Source organism: Leiobunum rupestre, chromosome 9 (genome assembly GCF_980474605.1).
Source record: "Leiobunum rupestre chromosome 9, qqLeiRupe1.1.hap1, whole genome shotgun sequence".
Taxonomy (NCBI): Eukaryota; Metazoa; Arthropoda; class Arachnida; order Opiliones; family Sclerosomatidae; genus Leiobunum; species Leiobunum rupestre.
In genome coordinates, this window is record NC_143392.1 from 43,646,219 (window position 1) to 43,666,746 (window position 20,528).

At 38.8% G+C, this 20,528-nt stretch overlaps 2 protein-coding genes across 3 annotated transcripts; both read left to right on the forward strand.

Annotated features, from left to right (window-relative positions):
* Positions 1 to 1,595: 1,595 nt before the first annotated feature.
* LOC149928494 (piwi-like protein Ago3) lies at positions 1,596 to 17,334 on the forward strand. 2 transcript variants are annotated; one of them, XM_090158171.1, is made up of 17 exons: positions 1,596 to 1,682; positions 10,716 to 10,904; positions 10,976 to 11,156; positions 13,138 to 13,231; positions 13,297 to 13,377; positions 13,442 to 13,646; positions 13,710 to 13,909; positions 14,209 to 14,322; positions 14,384 to 14,572; positions 14,631 to 14,724; positions 14,789 to 15,136; positions 15,208 to 15,609; positions 15,671 to 15,865; positions 15,937 to 16,128; positions 16,186 to 16,297; positions 16,454 to 16,593; positions 17,082 to 17,334. In XM_090158171.1, the coding sequence occupies exons 2-17, from the start codon at positions 10,749 to 10,751 to the stop codon at positions 17,166 to 17,168; spliced, it is 2,790 nt and encodes a 929-aa protein (XP_090014297.1). In that variant the 5' UTR covers positions 1,596 to 1,682; positions 10,716 to 10,748; the 3' UTR covers positions 17,169 to 17,334. The 2 variants fall into 2 exon arrangements, with proteins under 2 accessions (XP_090014297.1, XP_090014296.1); XM_090158170.1 differs by lacking the exon at positions 1,596 to 1,682 and adding an exon at positions 10,166 to 10,288.
* Positions 1,661 to 3,027, forward strand: LOC149928495 (KICSTOR complex protein kaptin-like). Its single transcript, XM_090158172.1, has 2 exons — positions 1,661 to 1,682; positions 1,761 to 3,027. Coding segments are annotated over exons 1-2 (1,260 nt in total). The 5' UTR covers positions 1,661 to 1,680; the 3' UTR covers positions 3,019 to 3,027.
* Positions 17,335 to 20,528: the final 3,194 nt, after the last annotated feature.

A 20,528-nucleotide genomic window follows, 5' to 3' on the forward strand; every position in this document is an offset into this window, starting at 1 on the left:
TACGTAAATTTAACTATAATTTTAATAAGTATAAAGTTACGTGATTTTTGCTTTCAGAGACGATTTTATGTATAGTTAATAAGAAATTATTATTATTTTAGTAGTAGAAACAAAGTAAATATAAAAACAGTACCATTATAGTACAATAGATTGGAAATATGGTACATTTGGGTACTATATAGTACGCTCTCAAAATAATAGTACCATTTATAATATGATGCAAAATTATGGTATTTGTACCATAATTATAGTACGTAAACTACGTATGGCAACGCTGGTAGTGCCGTTAATTTCCGGCCCTTCCGACCAACCCCATTAAAGGGAGAGTGACCGAAAAAAAAAGTTGGTCTCATTCTATAGAACTCTTTGACGCGCACGCAGTGCTGTTAATTTCCGCCCCCTCCGACCAACCCCCTTAAAGGGAGAGTGATCGAAAAAAACAAGTTGGTTTCATTCGATAAAACTCATTGACGCGCACGCAGTGCCATTAATTTCTGCCCCTTCCGACCAACTCCCTTGAAGGGAGAGTCACCGAATGGTACAATATCGTACGCCACGAAAATTGTAATACGCCCTACAAATTGCAATGAAATCATCGCACTGACGCGTCTTCAACTGATTTCATATTTTCCGCAAAATAAATTCATCGGTATTTTTTTTTATGAATTTGCGAATTTACATGACTTTTGGTGCCTAAACTACCTAAATGTTTGATATAAATTTTCTAAACTAAACGCATTTGAATCCCATTCAAGAATTTCTTTAAATCATATTTCCACTAATTTCAATAATGTCATGTTTGGCTTACCCATTTCACCTTTGATTAATCCCTGCTTTGATACTTTCCGCCTATCTAACGATAGGCAATCACATGGCCTCAACAGCTTTTGTATTGGTTTTGAGGGTGGGCGGTGCCCACTCTTTAACATAGGATGGTAAATTATATATCTAACAATAGGAAATCACATGGGCTCAACAGCTTTTATATTAGTTTGCCCACCGGGGTCTCCTGATGGTGGACGGCATCCACTCTTTAACTTAGGATGGCAATTTATATATCAAACGATAAGAAATCACGTAGCCTCAACAGTTTTTGTATTAGTTTGCCTACCTGTGTCTACTAAGGGTGTATGGGTTTGCCCACTCGAATACACTGATGTGGAACTACTAATACGGCCTGGGCCGAGCAAAAGTGTAGTTAGATGCTAGAAATAGGCCAAAGTCAAAGAATTTATAAGCCCAACTGCCTAAGGCTGCGTTCAACAACTATCAACGGAGAAAAACCGTTGATTTCTTTTAATCAACGCTACGTCACAAAAATTTAAAAGTTGTTGTACGATTTATAGTTCGCTGACTTAACGAACAAAATATCATCTGCTACCCCTCCTTTAACTTTGTCGAATGACGTCACGACACCGATGAGCAACGGAAAAACCTGCTCCTCCGACCGCTGACTTCGTTGAGCAACATGACGTAGAAACCGGAAGTTAAAAAAAGCGTACAGTAAGCTCAACGCTAACGTAGCCTAAGTATTCGTGTCGTGTAATCATCTCAAGGCTATATTTTCCCATGGTTAGTTTTAAAGAAAAAAAAAGAACTCTGAGTGAACAAATGAAATGAGTATCAGTTTTATCACTCGTTATCTATAGAAGTATCAACCTTATTTCTGTTTAAATACAAATGTAAGTCATTCATAGTCATTTTAATGATTTTATTGGATTTCAGTTAAGCCTTTGTCCATAAACATTTTAGGAATTTAGGATGGATATTATTTCGTGTTTGAAAGAAGCCCATTTTTTTAGCATACCGGCTCAAAGTAATATTTATGGGTTAGCTTCTTTATGCACGCCTAAAAATCAAAGTAAAGTTTTGATAGCTTCCCTTAAACGAAGGGTGTTTTGTGTTGAATATACGAGGAACAATGATAATTTTCTAATACCATCTGCTCGGGAAGTTCAATTCACCTACATTCCTGGTAGTGCGGAAATTGTTTCAGTGGATGCCTTCAACAAATATAATTGTGAACGTGATTCATTTGTAGGAATCACATTGATAAAAAACAGTGATAATGGAAGCAATCAATACTTAAATATATATTCTGATTGGGAACCTGACAGTGAAGACAATGATTTTGAGAAAGCGCAAGGATGCTTAACGTTACACTTGGATTTTGTTCCTTATAAATTAACTCACACGGAACTGAAAACCCCTACTGGGAAAGAAATGGTTTGGCTTTTGAGCGGTAGTGATTGCAATGTGCATCTGTATAGGGAAGATCCTGTGAATTTGAACTTCAGTGAACAACAGACTAGTACATTCTTTCCAGAATTTAACGATCTTCCTAGTATTGTTTATTGCTTTGACATAATATACAAGTCCTCAAAGAGAATAACGGCTTTGGGCTGTGAAAATGGGTTAGTTAGAGTGACGGTAGTAAGTGTTAAGAACGAAATCTGCATTAAAAATATGTGGGATATTCAATTAGATAGCCCAATAGCTTCAGTAAAATTATTTTATGAAAAAGTGTCACCACATACACCAGACTTTCTAAAAGACACTAATAAGGACAAAATAACTAGTAAAGTTCCGGAAGAATCGCTGCATTTGCTTGTAGTTAGTACTCTAGAAAAAGCCATCGTTTACAGGGATATATTGCATCTTATTAACAAAAATATGGTGGTGTTGCGTGACAGTGACAGCTATGACTGCCCAACATCAGCCTGTATAGCCGATTTGGATATGGATGGAATTAATGAAATTATTCTGGGCACTTATGGTCAGCAGTTATTGGTTTTCAAATGGGACGAATGTATCCAATCCTACAATATTGTTTGGAATAGGTCCTTCTCCCATCCTCTGTTAGCATTGTCTTGTATGGATTTTATCGGGGATGGAGTTAACGAACTTTTGGTAATCTCTAGTAAAGGTTTACATATAATGCAATATGACCCTGATGTTGTAGCTTCATTATGTCTAGAGAGACTGCTTTGTATCTCGCCTACTTTAATAAAAGATTAACCAATTTAATCTGATTTATTTATCATAGAAGCTCAAGCTTGTTGTTAAGCTCAAATTTAATACAAAATCATTTAGGAGAAAGCTTGAGTTCAGAAGCCATACAGTTCTGATATAAGGTAGTTAATAATTGGGTGTAAATGGATCAGGTTTGGAAATTAAATATAGTTAAGCGTTTGATAATAAGTAATTTTACTGTTGCTACTACTAATACGGTGGGGGGGGGGGGGGGATTTCCGAATTTTAAATGACTATTTAAGGGTTTTTAATTTTTTTACTTTTTATCGATATAAAATGTCGAATAATAATAAACATACTACAAAACATTAATAGTGTTACGTTGTTAATCAGTTTAAAGCTAGTATAGAGGTTTAGTTTTACTTAAAGATTCGAAAATGCCGCTTTATGTAAATATGCAAACAATATTAGACTAATCATGGAATTAAAAATTTTCCTCGGTCATTCTCCGACTTTTTTTTTTATTCAAAGAAGGAAGGGCTGATTTGAGTCTGAGAAGACCGCGAGCCCGGTGAAGACGCCATCTGATTAATCAGGGCGAGATATGTGTAACGGCCACGCCAACGGGGGGATACTTGGGGACAGGGGTGGGGACACCCGTGGCGGAACTATGCCGACCACCCGTTGGGGGATTGGTGGTCGTCCTCACACGGCCATCCACAAACTCTGCCTCTCGGACGCCTGGGATTACAGGAGTGAGCCACTACTCCCGGCCATTCTCCGACTTACAACACTAAATGTTACTAACTTGCAGAGTTGCCAGAAAACGTTTAAGAATCTCGCCCAAAGTATGTGAAAAACCAGCCCAATTTCCGTCCAAACCAAAATCCGAGATTTTACGAAACCGCCCAATTCCCGCCTAAGGCAAAATAGCATTATGGCCCTTCAGTTCTTAAATTCATGCCAACAAGATAGTTTTACTCTAATAACAATAAAAAGGGCGAGTCACTGTGCCCTTTCCTAGGTCTCTCTAAGCCGAAAAATAGGCAGAAATCGTTTGAAAGCCTATGTCAATTTTTATTTATTTTTTAATTACCCGCATTTCTCCACCATAAGACCTACTATTGATCATCAACTCTCAATTTAAAGAAACAAAATCACTTAGTTCAAGTTAGTTATCAATCAAACAAATTATTAAAGGGAACAAAAGAAAAGATGGAAATGTTTTTTATTAAATATAAATGAATAAAATTTAAAGGAAACAATTTTTAATAAGTTTTAAAAATTAAAATATCGATGATCAGTCACGGGGTTTGATGTAAAAAGTAGTAATCGTAAAACATTGACGAAAAATCAAATTTCAAAAAATATCAGCTTTCCTCTTTTGAAACCCGCCCAAAAACCGGAATTCCGTCCAACGATTTTTTCCCCGGAACTACCTTCGAAAAGGAGCCCAATTTTGGCGGGAAATCGCCCATCTGGCAACTTTGCTAACTTGTAAGCAGGCATGTAGGACCAAGTTGTAGGAACGTTTTAGATTAAGGGGGGGGGGGGGGGTGGTACAGCCATAGAAATCTCGTAGGTAACTAGAATGCTGCCGTGTAACTGGCAGATGGACAAAACGCCGTGGCAGACGATAGCCAGATCTCAGCCAATCAGAGCTCAAAGAGTGGTTCTGCCAAGAGTTTAATGTCACCAGAGATAATGACGTCACCTAGCTCCTTATTTTTCATTACGTTACCAAAACCACGGCCAACTTTGATCACGCGCTATTCGCGCTACAGCGGCCAACACATTGAGCAAGGATTTTCCCCCTATAAACTGTACTATAACGTGTAGTAGTTCAGCGCCACGCTCGGTTTTTATAATGGCTTCAATGTAAAAACTATTCTAAAAATAATAATCCGCTAGGGGCACTCACGTCATACACATCTTTTGCTCATAGGTTAACACAGAAACGTCAACGAATGAGATGGCCGCTGTAGCCTGTAGCACGAGAGTTCAAAGTTGGCCGTGCCAAAACCGAATTTGATCATAATTCTTCAAATACGGCGCTCTCGGCGAAAGACAAGTTTTCTGCAGACATAACTTTTTTAATTATTTTTAATATTTTATTTACAAAAATGCCTTCGTGGTGTTTAATTCCGTCTTGTAAAAAGCGTCGATATTCCGGTCGCGAAAATATGTAATTTTCAGGTAATAAACATTAGGCCTCGGCTAATAAACGGCGGGAAATTTAGATGTTTAACCTTAATGTTTATGAAGCGCACCTGCAAATGAAACGGAGCTATCTTCTTCCAAATAGGTTTACAGATTCCTTATTACAAATATATTTAAGAAAACAAATATTAAATTTAATACTTTTACGATTATATTTAAGTTATTACCCGCAAGCTGTTGCGATCTCAAAATCGAAAAAAAACCCAGCGAAATCCTACGGGAATTTTCCGAACTTGGCTGTCGATTGAAACATCTGCAATAGTTGATTTTATAAAATAAAAAGTGGTCTTGCCCAATTTGTTCAAATGTTGCTACTACGTCAGATTGTGTCAGAATTTATAGCCCGGTGTACCTAGTAACAAAGACCATACCACCGGAGGCCTATCATCATAGTGCCCTACGCCAGCGTCCCCAAGCCCGGACAGGTGACAAATCCAGCAAGGGTAGCAGAACCCTACTACGCAAGCCACTCAACAAAGCAGAAGGTGCAGCAATGGGTGGACCAATCCCCACCTCGCACACAGCAGTGGGATTAAGAGTGGATGCTATAGCAACTCCAGCCGACACCCTACCTACAGAGGTAAGGAGTCAAACCCTTTGGAGAGAGCTCCTAAAGGGGAACGACGAGCACACAGCAGCCCAAGTAACCCAGCACAGCTGGCACAGGAGATCCCGGTGGGCCCCAAAAGGCCGGGAAACAGGACCGCCGTGCCCGCATATGGAGGCTCGCTGCCCCACAGCAGGCTACCCAATCCGCTGAGGCGGCCAGTGTGCCTGGACCCTCTCCGTTAGGCTGAACCGAAGCTCAGTATCCAGCCCAAACCTGAGGAGGTGGAGATAGGACCATTTGATCAGAGCTAACATCTCCCAGTGCGCCACCGCCCTTATGGGTTACAAGAGCCGGACCCCGACTCCCCGGTAAAGCCACCAGTTATTGCACACTCTAACCCGTTTAGGGCCTGCTACGACGTCACAAGAAAAACCTATATTCCTCGCGACTGTAGCGCGCCCTCGTAGACATGTAGAAGCACGGCCAACTTTGATCTCTCGCGGTACAGCGGCCATCTCATTCGTTGACGTTTCTGTGTTAACCTATGAGCAAAATATGTGTATGACGTGACCGCCCCTAGCGGATTATTATTTTTAGAATAGTTTATACATTGAAGTCAATATAACAATCGAGCGTGGCGCTGAACTCCTACACGTTATAGTACAGTTTATAGGGGGAAAATCCTTGCACGCGGAATTTCGACGAATGTGTTGGCCGCTGTAGCGCGAACAGCGCGTGATCAAAGTTGGCCGTGTAGAAGTAAGAGACTGTGACGTATTGGCAACATTGAAACAAAAATGCCACGTTACTTTATAAAAAGAACTATTGACTCCCGCGAGAGTAGCGGAACCACTCTACGGCCTCATGGGCTGAAGCAAGGAAGATCTTCCTTGGCTGAAGGTTCCAAACGAACTGGCGACAAGCTCGACCCTTCTTAAACAATTAGGCGCCCCTTTCCAATTTCAAGGAGGGTTCTTTGTACCGCCCGTTCCTACGCCACTGCTTGTAAGTTGTGGGGTAACTGGTCACGGACTTTTTTTACGAAAAAGTTTATTTGGAGAGTTATAGCTCATTTTGTTTATCGTTGAAGAAATCAAGTTACGCAAAACCGTTTCTATTTCGTGCTCCCCTTTATGGGGGGAAATAGGCGTACAAAAATGAGTTTGGCTAATATATCCGTTTGTATTGTATTTACGATAATAAAGTCAATTACGAAAATTAGGGCCCGGCAATTTGCTACAAATACGGTTCTATGGAATATTTAGGTACGATCGCGATCATAGTCTGAACGTTGTACCAGAAATGCGTATTACAATTTAGCGCTTTCCTTGATTAATAACGCGGTCGCCGCTCTCCTTCGCAATCGCATTAATTGGTGGATCTTAAAATTCATTTTGCGCATGAAAATACGACGCCATGTTAGGGTATAAAAGCGGGTAAATAAGCCTGCTATACCTCACAATATAACGGTACTTTCACGCGCTAAAACGTAATTTTGAAATCGGTCAATTGGTGTTTTTATAAATTAACGTGGCCTTCTTGTTTGAATGTAGAATGAATGAGAACCAGGAAATAGATCTCGTGCATATTTTTAGGTTTCACGATAAAGTACGAGCATTTTAACATGGTGAAACAAATCCTAGTCTATTGGAAGACATACAAAGCTGAATGGCGTAGGCTAAATTGTTAATATGAACTGTTACCATTACTATAATTGTTTTTTTCTTCAGTTTTTTAATTCTAAATTTTAAATTTCTGTAATTTTTAGTTCCGACTAAAAATTTAGTGTTTGTTTTTTTTTGACCGTGCGCCCACATATGGTACTGAGCCGCTCTGTTGCAAAAGAGTTGTATTTTATACGGGCCTATTAATAAATCTTGACTACGTCACAACTTTACCTTCGGTTTTTCACGTGCACGAGCAAACCACGCGTGTCAAAACTATGACATTGTGACCTAAGAGCAACATAAAAACAAATTCGGCAAACGTAGCTGAATTTATATTAACAACTTTGTTATGACGCACTGGAGTCGGTTTGCAATGTTTTGGTGTAATATCGAGTTTCCTTTTAAAAGCATTAAAGGGGCTCCAAAGTTCGGTGGCAAAAAAATAAAATAAAATTAAGCATGCTTTTCATTCCCCCAACCCCTCATTCGGCCTTGGCAGAGGCGGGCAGAGTCAACCGTAAATTTCGCACTTTACTGACTTTACACACATTTTGCCACTGAACTTTGGAACCCCTTTAATTCCAGTCTTGCGGCACTCTATTTGAACTTTAATTGAAGTTACATTGCGCATTAATTCGATTTTCCCATCCTTCCTCTCAGTACAAGCTTCTATCACTATCAGAGTATTCATCCACCGTCACAGTAGGTTAATTTTTAAGCGTTTAATTACAAAAACAACAATAGGTTAATGTCCGTACGGAGACCCCGACGACGACGATCAAAAATTAAGTCGGTTCAGGTTTTTATAAAGTCGAGGACTGAAAAGAAGGTAAACATATGACTTTGCGGAGAACTGCAGCGCCATCTATCCTAAGAAATACGAACTATTATTAATTTTCTTTTGCTAATGGCGGTTTAAATTTTGATCAATTCATCTAAATTATCTAATTATTATCAAAGATAATTTAAACTCGTAACCTAGATTCGAATACTGAGAGCTTTCCCATTGACAGTTTTGTTACGAAGCGTTTACCCTTTTCCGGCACGTGACCTCAGAAAAATGGGGCTCCATCTGTTGCGGTAAGGCGCAAACCATGGAGCTAATTTTTTCTGAGTTCCCGTGGGTAGTGGGTAAACGCTAGCGGCAACGCGCGAGAGAGTGATTTCGAATCTAGGGTACGAGTTTAAATTATCTTTGTTATTATTATTAATTAAAACATTTTGTAATAGAAAGGTGTAAGTTAATTATCTGTGCAGTATCTGGAAGCATGCTGGAAGGAATAATTTTTCTTCACCGTCTCACGGCCAACCGAATCGAAGTTGGCTGTAATATGGTAGTCACGTGATTTTGTGTCCCCATTTTAACAAGTTGGTTAAGAACTTAAGACCAAATTTACTTTATAGTTTCCGCCTTAAACGTTGTAACCTTTCCGTAGGCCTTGGCAAAAATCTCTCATTTACCGACTTTTCGGACCTTCGTAGGCCCTATTATCAAGGATTCTTTAAAGAATCCTTGCTATTATATGGAATCGTAGGCCCTAATGTCTGCCTTATGGATAAGGCGGCCAGTGCTTCCACTCTGGGAAATTTAAATTCCCTTTTTCAATATTAGGTAACCCAAAATATTTCCTTTTTAATGTTAGAAATTCCCTCAAAATTTCCCTATTGATTTCTAACATAATATGAGTTAAATATAATATTTTCACCTAATATTTAAGTCAAGAAATATTTTCAAATAAATTTATTTTATTATTATAGACCACGTGGCTTGAAAAGGGCCTGCGACCCGAAAGCTCCCCAAAATAATTCTTAAATTTCTTTTAAAGGGGCTCCAAAGTTCGGTGGCAAAATGTGTGTAAAGTCAGTAAAGTGCGAAATTTACGGTTAACTCTGCCCGCCTCTGCCAAGGCCGAGTGAGGGGTTGGGGGGAAGGAAAAGCATGCTCAATTTTCTTTTTTTTTGCCACCGAACTTTCGAAATTTTTTAGTCATGAAGTATCGTGTCTCTTTGAGTTATTTTTAATATTACACAAAACTATGACTTTTAAAACTATAAATGTTAAAGATAACAATTTGTAAGTTTACGTCCGAATTCCGAAAAACTAAAATGAAACCATGGATGAAACCGAAAAGAACACGATACAATACAGAATTACTGATGAATATTTCAAAGCGTCTATTTTAGCAACAAGAGTCCAAAAAGTATCCCGGATTTTATTTTAGGGGGGGGGGAGTTTGAGGGAAAAAATCAAGGGGGGGTGCTGACGGAGGTTTCACTGATTTTTATTAGACACCCCCCCAGTCATCAGTATTTCGGGGGGGGGGGGTTGAACCCCCAAACCCCCCAATAAATACGCCCTTGTGTGACGGACATGATTCAGGTGTAGGTTAATTAATCACAACGTGTTTAGTAACTTTAGGAGCTGTGCAGCTGATTCCCTTACTAGTCAGAAAAGCATTAAAGTTGGAGAAAAGACTAGACTTTATTTATTTTCAATGAACTATATTCTACTCATAATAGTGGTAACTTACATTGTTTTCCAGGAAAATGGGAAATTCCCTTTTTTTTTCCCTTTCTTTCAAATAAAAATCCCTTTTTTAATTTTTAAAGTTGAAAATTCCCTACAAAGGGAGAAATTCCCTACAAGTGGAAGCACTGAAGGCGGCCCTGCGGTTGCAACTTGCGCTCTGATTGGAGATTGCTGGCAACTCTGTTTTCAAAACACACGTGTCTTGACCCTTCAAATGCAGTCGTGCCGCGCTTTCATATTTCATTACTTTCAGTCAAATTGGCGATGAGACTATACTGTTCGTTCGCTGAAGTTTATTCTCTTTTCGTCTTTGTTTAACGAATTAAATTCAGGGTTATTGATTATCAGGTTTGTGTTTACATTTATAAACCTTTTTTTTATAATTATTTTCGTTTTTATTAACATTTCGCGAGGTATGAGTTTTCTTTAATTGGGGAAAGGCCAAGGGGTCCACCCTTTAAAGGTCCGCCGACCTAATTTGACCCTTGGTTGACCCACATGGTGAACCCTTTGTTTTCATGTAAGTTGATCAGCTAAGATATTTTATCCATACAGCTCCTTGGGACAAAATTGGGGTTGGAAAAGAAAGGGGATTATCGTGCATAAGATAAAATGATAAATAAAGTTGTACAGAAAGACTTAATTTGAGCATACAAGGCTGCAGTGCGATAAAAGAACAAGAACTTATTAACAACAGGCATCAGGCTTACAGCTGGAACTACAACAAGTGATACGAACACTGGTGGACTTAAACTGAGATCTCTTCCTTTTATAGTTTTACTGATTGCGTTTTGGATTGAATGATATAATGTCTGATGAACCGCCATCACTTAGTAAAGGTCGAGCTGGGAGAGGAGCCCTTCTTTTAGCTGCTCTAGAAAAAACTCGAAGACCTGGAATTGCTCCACCTTCGAGCACTGAACCAGAAACTCCTCAAACCACACCACCACCTACAGCTTCATCAGTAAGTTGAGATCCAAATTTATTCCAATTCCACATTATTTTTGTGTTAAATAAGATATCCATGATCTTTAGGCCACAGAACAGACAACTGCTTCGGATAGTGATAGCAGTGGAGCTATACCAAAAGGTCGAGCTGCTTTCCTTTTAGGGTTACCCTCTAGATCTGGATATGGATCCTCAGCCTCAGCCTCAGCCTCCTCCTCCGCCTCAGCTGGGCCTTATTTGGCTGGCCGTGGTGCAATTCTCCAAGCAGGTAAATTATTCAGTAGGCATGTGCGAGTACTCAATTTGGGTCAAGTACGCGATTGAGCTTAGAGCCGTGTACTCGGGTCGGAGCTCGATAACCCCTTAGTAAAAAAGCTCGAAAATGGTTCCAGCCTTAAATCGAGTCCCAGGCTTAACTTTCGAATACTGGAAACCAAGTTTCTTTCCAACGCACTGCTCCTGAGTATTAAAAAATGGCGGGAAAATGATAAATTAAAAAACCCCTTGACCCTGCCTTATTGGCTGATGTAAAACGACTAGTTGTATTTGATTGGTTTGTGATCTTAAATGAAAAAACAAAACCAAAATCAAAAGTGCTTTTATTCCCCAGTTATTTGTTTAGGCTAATTCTGATTTTAAAATGGCATCAAATAAACGTATAAGCTATTCTTTTCAAGAAAAAATACTAGAACCAAGTGATGAAAATGAAGATTCCAGTTTAAATAATTTGTTATCATCGAAAGAAAGTTCTTAAAGTGCAACAAGTGATTCAAGTTCTGATGAAGCCTAGAAGCTTGAAAGCTCAATAAAATTGTAAAGCTGGGCTTGATACATGAAAAGTTAAATTTTTAATACTCTAAGCTCAACTCGAAACCCAAAAATCAAGGCTCGCAAATGCCTAATATTCAGGCTTTGAGTGAGATTTCATTAGATTATTATTATTATTATTGAGTGGGGTGGCAAGCCAAACACTTCGATCTAAGGTCCATTGTGCATCCCCAAACTGGGTGACTTAAATAAGTCCTATTGCCGACATAAAGCTTAAAATCTGCCCGGCCGTGATATTAGAGACGTCATACGTCTCCAACCGATGCATACCCATATGCTCAAACCTCTGGGCTGCATAGTAATCGCAGCTACAGAGGACATGTGAGGCAGTTTCCTCCTCAGCTAGACAAGATCTGCAAATCGGGTCATCACTGACCCCAATAAGCGTTAAATGTCTGTTAAGATGGCAGTGGCCTGTAAGTAGGCCAGTAACAATCCTAATACTGGACCTAGAGAGCGAGAGTAATTCTCTAGCTCTCTCCCTAGAAGGGCCAAGAGTAAACTCTTTGGCCTGCCTTTGACCCTCAATTTCAGACCATTGTCTGAGTTGACGATCCGACATAAACTTGGAGATTAAGCCGCGTACAAGCCCTCTGGAGATGGGGAGAGCAGGTTCTGGACCAATGAACCCAGCCCTCGCACCTTCCTTGGCCAAGGCGTCGGCCCTTTCGTTCCCAAGATGCCCCTTATGCCCAGGTACCCAACAAAGTTGAACTTTATTGTGCAACCCAAGAGTGCAGAGGAGATCTAAGCAGCTAAAAACCAGTTTAGAAAGAATACTATACTGGCTGAGAGCTCTAAGAGCAGCCTGGCTATCTGAATAAATCTGGATAACCTTCCCATGATACCCCTGATGTAAACAGTGAGCAACACAGGAGCAAATGGCAAAAATTTCAGCCTGAAATACACTAGTGTGTATCCCTAGGCTTTCATAAAAGCCGAAATTATTAGTAAGGCAATACATCCCCGCACCAGTGCCATAGTGTGTCTTAGACCCGATTTCATTAGATAAATTAGCATTCGTGCTTCATGTACTCTAAATGCGTCCAATTATTACTGCTAAGGCCTTAGGGTCTTGCTTGATCTTTGTCAGTATTGCTAGATTTGTTCCCAAGGTGCAAAATGGAAAGATCTACTCTATTTTCACCATGATTTTTCACTCTCTCTATTTGATTTTTCACACTCTTTATTTAATCTCTCTTGACCCTGCTTGTTCATATTCACGTGATACATAGTACACTGGTAAATAAAAACATAAATGGGAATAGGTAACCTTTGTATGCAATAGGAAAGGGAAATGGCTAACTGACTCTTACGAACATCATTTAGGAAAGATTAGAATACTCAAATGAAATGGAGTATGTGAGCGTTGCAAAATACTTGTGAGGACTAATTTTTTGTTAAATACATTTTTTTTTTAGCTATTGCTCGTGGTATTCAGAAAAAGGTTGATGCTGGTCGTGGTGCTATGCTTCGAGCCTTATCTCAACCCCAAACTCCAGTTGCTTCTCCAATGTAAGCGCTGGTGTATATATTTCTTCTTAAATGAATACGATGTAATAGTTTATAATATGGTTTAGCTCTTCTGTTTCACAATCTCCACCCTTAAAACAATTGGAAGAACTAAGAATAGAGAAAGTCAGAGGGACTGAAGGCACCCTGTATGATATTTTTAGTAATTTCTATTTTTATTTTATTTTAACATTTTACTGTTAATGTATGTAGCTGTAACCTGGAAGTTAATTATGTCAGACTTAAAGTACAGCAAAACTTTGGTGTTTTTGAATATCATGTCAGTTTCAACCCACCGGTGGATTCTTTGTCAATGAGATTTAAAATTATGAAATCTGACCCTGTGATTGAAGTAATTGGTAAAACCAAAAACTTTGATGGAGCTAAACTGTGTCTTCCCATAAAATTACCAAACGCTGTAGGTTTTTACGAATATGAAACCATTTTTTGTAAGCTTTATTTTAATGAATTTTTTCATCAGATGACTGAAATTGAGAGTAAACTACCAACTGATGGTAGTTTTGTTATGATACACGTAAAGTTTGTGGGCAAAGCTTCCAGCAACGATTTATATCATCACTACAATATCCTTCTTAAGAAAGTCATGAACAAACTCCAAATGACTCTGGTGGGCCGAAACTACTTTGATCATCGTGGTGGAATCGCAATTCCTCAACATAAGTAAATTTTTCAACTAGTGACTCACTCTAGGAGTAACTCGTCCCTCATCTTTGTTATAATTTTCATTAATTTAACTTTCAATATTTTATTAGACTCTTTCAGTCGGAGGTCCTTAACATTTTCAAAATTTACCAAGTTAAGATAGTGTTACATGTTCTTTAAATACACAAACCAAATTTTTAAAAAGAAACCGCTACAAAGAAAATACGGATTAGTAAACTATTTGGAGTCTACTAGGAGACTACTCCATTCGGCAAATAATTTTGGGTCATTTGCTGATTGTATATTTTGTATTTTAGACTGGAAGTGTGGCCAGGCTATACAACTGCAGTTGCTGAATTTGACGATGGTGTTATGCTGAACTGTGATGCCTCTTTCCGTGTATTACGAACAGTAACTGCCCAAGATATCCTGTAAGAACACTGTTTTAATACCAATTGTAATTAGTAATGATTTATTTATATTTTTTGGTAGGATTGATTGTTACAATGTCCGTAAAGCTACTTTTAAAGAGGAATTTCAGAAGATTGTTATTGGTACCATAATTTTAACCAGATACAATAACAAATCGTATCGCATCGATGATGTAGCATGGAACATGAACCCAACTGACACATTCAAGTTCCATACGGGAGAGGAAATCTCTTATGTGGATTACTACAAGTAAATTATATTTAAAAATTGGTTTTAGGCTCTTAAATATGAATTTAACTAAAATTAGGCGAAATTATGATATCACTGTCCGTGACTTGCAACAACCTTTGCTCCTGCATCGGGACAAGCCCAGAGGCAAGGATAAAGATGCATCTAAACCTGTAAGTTTAATAATTTTAATTTCGAACTTTTAAAACTCAAGTTTCTTTTTATTTGTTTTGGAAGGTTGAAGACAAACTAATCTGTCTCATTCCTGAGCTATGCTATATGACTGGTTTAACTGATGATATGAGATCAAACTTTACTGTGATGAAAGACATTGCTGTCCACACTCGTGTGTCCCCAAATCAGCGTCAACTATGCCTTCAAAAATACATTGATAATGTCAATAACACGCCTGAAGCGAAGCAAGAATTAAGTAAATGGGGTGTGGAGTTGCTAGAAACGCCTATGAAAGTTGATGGTAGAATATTCAATCCTGAGACAATCACTGTTGGACGTGGAATAACTTTCAAAACTAACAAAGAAGCTGACTGGGGAAGAGAAATGGGCCGTGAGCATGTTCTTAATGCTGTAAGAATCTAGTTTGGTTTTCACTCTCAAAACGGGAATATGCCCTTGTTAAAAATTACACCTTTTTCTAGGTACCTTTGAACAACTGGGTGATATTTTTCACCAAGAGGGACAATGGGAAGGCGCAGGATTTTCACCAGATGATGATGAAAGTTTTCCCCCAAATGGGTGTGAAAGTTGGGCGTCCCAAAATGGTAGAATTAATGAATGACAGAACTGACACCTTCCTGAAAGCGGCAAAAGATGAAATAAACATTGAAGTCCAAATATTGGTTTTTATTATGCCAACACCTCGAGATGATCGCTACAATGCGGTCAAAAAACTTTGTTGTGTTGAAATGCCTATTGCCTCTCAAGTTGTTAATGCCAGAACTATCTCGCAACCGCAGAAACTTAGGAGTGTGTCGCAAAAGATTGCGTTGCAGATTAATTGCAAACTTGGTGGTGAATTATGGGGACTTAGCATTCCATTGGTATTTTGTAATTTATCTTGATCTTTAGTTATTATTGTTAAATATTTCTATTTATATTCAGAAAAAGACTATGATTTGTGGTATTGATGTTTATCATGACCCTTCTAGAAAGGGAAAGTCAGTAGTTGGGTTTGTCTCCAGCTTAAACAACTCTTACACTCGTTGGCATAACACTGCAGCTTTCCAGGATGTTGGTCAAGAATTGGTGGATTGTTTAAGGATAGCCTTTTTAACAGCTTTAAGGAAATTTGATGAAGTATATTTCTTAAATTTATGTATCATGATCAAACTACATTGTCTAATCATGTCCAATTAAAAAAAAAATAGATCAACCATTTTCTTCCTGACAAGATAGTGATTTTCAGAGATGGTGTTGGAGATGGTCAAATAAAGTATGTCAGAGATCATGAAATTGACCAATTGAAAAAGGCTTTTGCTCATTTTAACGGGGGCTACGACGCTTCTTTGATTGTAATAATTGTTCAGAAGAGGATAAACACTCGTTTATTTTTGGATCTTGTATGTTACAATTTTCAATGATATGGCTTAAGTTATTCTAATTTTTATTGTTTGTAGGGAGATGATAAAGGTACGCTACAGAATCCTCCTCCAGGCACTATTTTGGATCACACTGTTACCAAGCGTAGTTGGTATGATTTCTACTTGGTTAGTCAACATGTCAGACAAGGTATGATGTTTTCTAATATGATCAATCGTGGTATAATGATATTTGAGAATAGTTTGTATTATTCCTATTAGCCATATATATGTATTTAAATAATTCACCTTTGGGGGTTGTTTAATGACTCAGTATTTGAAATAATGTATACCCAAAATACTGCAGGTACCGTTTCCCCCACCCACTATGTAGTTGTGTACAATCAATCTCAGTTGAAGCCGGATCATATACAAAAACTTTCCTACAAGCTGACGCACCTGTATTACAACTGGCCTGGAACTGTTAGAGTCCCAGCCCCATGCCAGGTAAATAGTTATGCTACATTCTAAAGTTTTTATATAGCAGGGCTGTCACAGGTCATGGAAAACGGAAAACTTTAAGAATTTGAAAAAAGGCGGGAAATTTTAGAAAAGTCACCTAAATTAAAATTAAAGCAGAAGTAAAAAGATTTAAAATCTAATAAAGTAAAGTTTTAAAATGACAAATTTTATTATTAAAAAGGTCAGGGAAAGTTTATAAAATTGGTCAAGGAAATGTTAGGAAATTTAACAAATTTTTGTGGCATCCCTGTGTAGTTTTAGGCTGACACAGTAATAGGTGTTTCCATAAAATAAAAAGAGTATAAAATTTCAAAATCTTGGTTAACTCCAGCACGTGCTCACTATCTTCAATCACAATAGCTTGTGACGTCTGGTATTTTATTGAAACACATATTTAACTGATTCCAATATCATTTCTGATATGACAATTCAGTACTGATATCAATTTTTGTTTTTTTTTTTACTTTTTTTAGTATGCACACAAGTTAGCATACCTAACAGGAAACTCTATTCACGCGGCCCCCGCAAAAGAATTGTCCAACAGACTATTTTTCTTGTAAAAAAAACTGCCAAAGAACTTAGATTATTTTTGTTGTGTAAGAAAGAATCTTGTGCCACAACAGTATTTTTCTAATGGTTAAAAGTTTATATTTGTACCTTATGTAAAGTGCATTTTAAAGTAAAAATGTCTGAAATTTTAAGTTCATACCTTCTATAAAGGTTAATATTTTTATTAAAATTGGAATATTTTTCATTAATGCATACAACACAATATTAACTGCGAAGTGTAGGGGTAGCTTTATTTTACGTAGACTTAACCCTACAAGTTTCCAAACGTAGGATTAACCTACCTTAACGTAAAAATTAGAATGTAATAGAAATTACGGATAATAAAGTACATAAATATTTATAAGCCTTTCTATAAACTAACCGATGGAAAACTCTATTAGTCAATGGTACTGCATTGTGGGGATAAAAACCATAGAAATATCATAGGTAACTAGAATCAAAGATAATTTAAACTCGTACCCTAGATTCGAAATCACTCCTTCGCGCGTTGCCGATAGCGTTTACCCACTTCCCGCTGGAACTCAGCAAAAATTCGCTCCATGGTTTGCGCCTTACCACAACTGGTGGGGTGAGGTGCATTTGTCCGAATGCCCATTTGGCCGACAGCTCATTTGTCCGAATGCCCATTTGGTCGGCCAAATGAGCAGACCATATGGCTGACTACTCTTTTAACCGGAATTCTGGTCAGCCAAATGAGCAGCCAATTTGACCGACTGCTTGACTGACTGCTCATTTGACCGACTGCTCATTTGACCGACTGCTCTTTTGAACGACTGCTCTTTTGAAAGACTGCTCTTTTGAACGACAGCTCTTTTGAACGACTGCTCTTTTGAACGACTGCTCATTTCAACGACTCTTATACTATAGCCTTTCCTTCTCTATATCTTTAGTGTTAGGTTGACTTATAGAACAGGCAATTAATTCTAAGTATTGGCGCCTGACGGGGCCGCGCACTCACTTCGCTCGAGCGCTGGGTGGCCGGACCGGTGCCCCCCCCCCCAGCCCCGTTCTTTAAACCAAGCTGGGCCTTCTAAAACGCGACATAGAGGACAGCACCTAGCCAAACGCACCTAGTATCGTCCAAATGCCAAATGAGTAGTCGGCCAAACGAGCAGTCGGCCAAATGAGTAGTCGGAAAAATGAGCAGTCGGTCAAATCAAAGATAATTTAAACTCGTACCCTAGATTCGAATACTGAGAGCTTTCCTATTGACGGTTTTGTTACGAAGCGTTTACCCTTTTCCGGCACGTGACATCAGAAAAATCGGGCTCCATCGGTTGTGGCACGGCCAACTTCGATCACGGGCTGCCGCGATATAGCGCGGTAGCGCGTGATCGAAGTTGGCCGTGGTTGCGGTAAGGCGCAAACCATGGAGCGAATTTTTTCTGAGTTCCGGCGGGAAGTGGGTAAACGCTATCGGCAACGCGCGAGAGAGTGATTTCGAATCTAGGGTACGAGTTTAAATTATCTTTGGTCAAATGGACAGTCGGCGTAACGTATATTTTGTGGTCGGCCAAACGAAACTCTCCCAACTGGTGGACCCCGATTTTTCTGAGGTCCCGTGCCGGAAAAGGGTAAACGCTTCGTAACAAAACCGTCAATGGGAAAGCTCTCAGTATTCGAATCTAGGGTACGAGTTTAAATTATCTTTGCTAGAATGCTGCTGCTTGTAAGAACCTTGGCTGCCGTGTAGCTGGCAAATGGACCAAACGCCGTGGCAGACGATAGCCAGATCTCAGCCAATCAGAGCTCAAAGAGTGGTTCTGCCAAGAATTTAATGTCACCAGAGAGAATGACGTCACCTAGCTCCCGCGATAGTAGCGGAACCAAGAAGGATTATTATCCTCCTAGGCGGAACCACTCTACGGCCTCTCATTGGCTAAAGGTTCAAAACGAACTGGCAACAAGGTCGGCCGTAGGCGGCAGCATTCTACTTACCTATGAGATTTCTATGATAAAAACCCCTGTTTTGGGTACCGTTTGGGTGGTAGGCTGATTGAGGCTTGAACTGAAGTCCGTTATGCTCAGTGGCCGTATATTTGGAGCTACTCATAGCCGCTGCTCGTGGTATGCCCGCTCTTTATTTACTACGCCATTCCTTTTCGCATTTCAGTGTTAAGTCGTTTACAATATTGTACAATGTATATATTCGCCCTCATCTCGAATACTGATCGAGTATTTAGTCGCCCCATCTAGTTAAAGATATTGAGCATATCGATAGAGTACAAAAAAATCAACGAAATTGGTTAATGGTATGCGTACTCTTTGTTACGAAAAGCGCATTAAACGCTTAAATTTATTGTCCCTTAAGGACAGGCGTGCAAGAAATGACCTCATTGAGACGTTCAAAATTATTCATGGTCTCTACAATGTCCAATATAACGAGTTTTGTTAGGTCAAATGGTCTGGGCGCAAAGCCCCCACAATTGTCAAAAAGCGCTGTAATAGCGCACAATGCCGTGTGTTTTTAACTCAACGGGTTGTAAATGATTGAAATCAGCTCCCGACAATTGTGAAGGTTAAATACTCAGCCTCAGCGTTCAAGACCCGCCTTTATAAGTTTTGTGGCTGGTAAAAAAACTAAATGAAAAAAACTAAAATGTATATATCTATATAATATTCTATATGCCCTGCCCTACATTTCAGAAACGCATTATCGACCAATTTTGAGATTTTGAGTTTCACCACCTTTCATACTAATTTTAAATCGCTGATTCCTAATTTCACATCCATTTATTTTTATATTTCCTAGATTTCAAGATATTGTAATTGACAAAACGCATTTTAAGCCAAATTTTCAAAATTACCGCGCACATAGAGATCTTATACTCCTACCTAGAATGCATAGTTAATTCTCCAGTCACCTTGCCTAGAATGCTCCCGTCTACGGGAGAACCTGACGCCAAGTCATTTTGTAGCAACGACTAATGATTATATAGTCTTTGCTTAAGCTTCAGCCAATCAGCGGCCATTCATTGACTACGGCAAGCCGCTAGCGCCATAACCTTGGAGAAGAGAAGTTGACTGGAGGGGAAATGAGGGTGGGAAGTCTATAAGCTCAACGTTACCCAGAATCCTTTGCTCCGCGGTAGCGGCGCCTTAGTGTCGCCCTCATTCGGGTTTTTATTGAAATAAAATTGTAAATATTCGCGATGCTTTAGTTTTGAAGATGGAGTTGTTTAGAATGAATTTTTTATTTCCGATTGTTTTAGTTCTTTTTATAATGGATTGTTTTTGTTTAATTTTTTTTGGATACCAACATGATCACACATATATCACATTTTCCAAAATTATTTAAAAAAAAAATGATAAATTTTGTTCAATTATCTAATATAAAGTTGGTTCTATAA

What these genes read in the sequence shown, in the direction of transcription:
- LOC149928494 (XM_090158171.1), top strand. Translation starts at nt 10,749, where the DNA reads ATGTCTGATGAACCGCCATCACTTAGTAAAGGTCGAGCTGGGAGAGGA. An exon ending in TGGTGCAATTCTCCAAGCAG is followed by an intron (nt 11,157 to 13,137) that starts GTAAATTATTCA and finishes TTTTTTTTTTAG; the next exon opens with CTATTGCTCGTGGTATTCAG. An exon ending in AGAGGGACTGAAGGCACCCT is followed by an intron (nt 13,378 to 13,441) that starts GTATGATATTTT and finishes TAATGTATGTAG; the next exon opens with CTGTAACCTGGAAGTTAATT.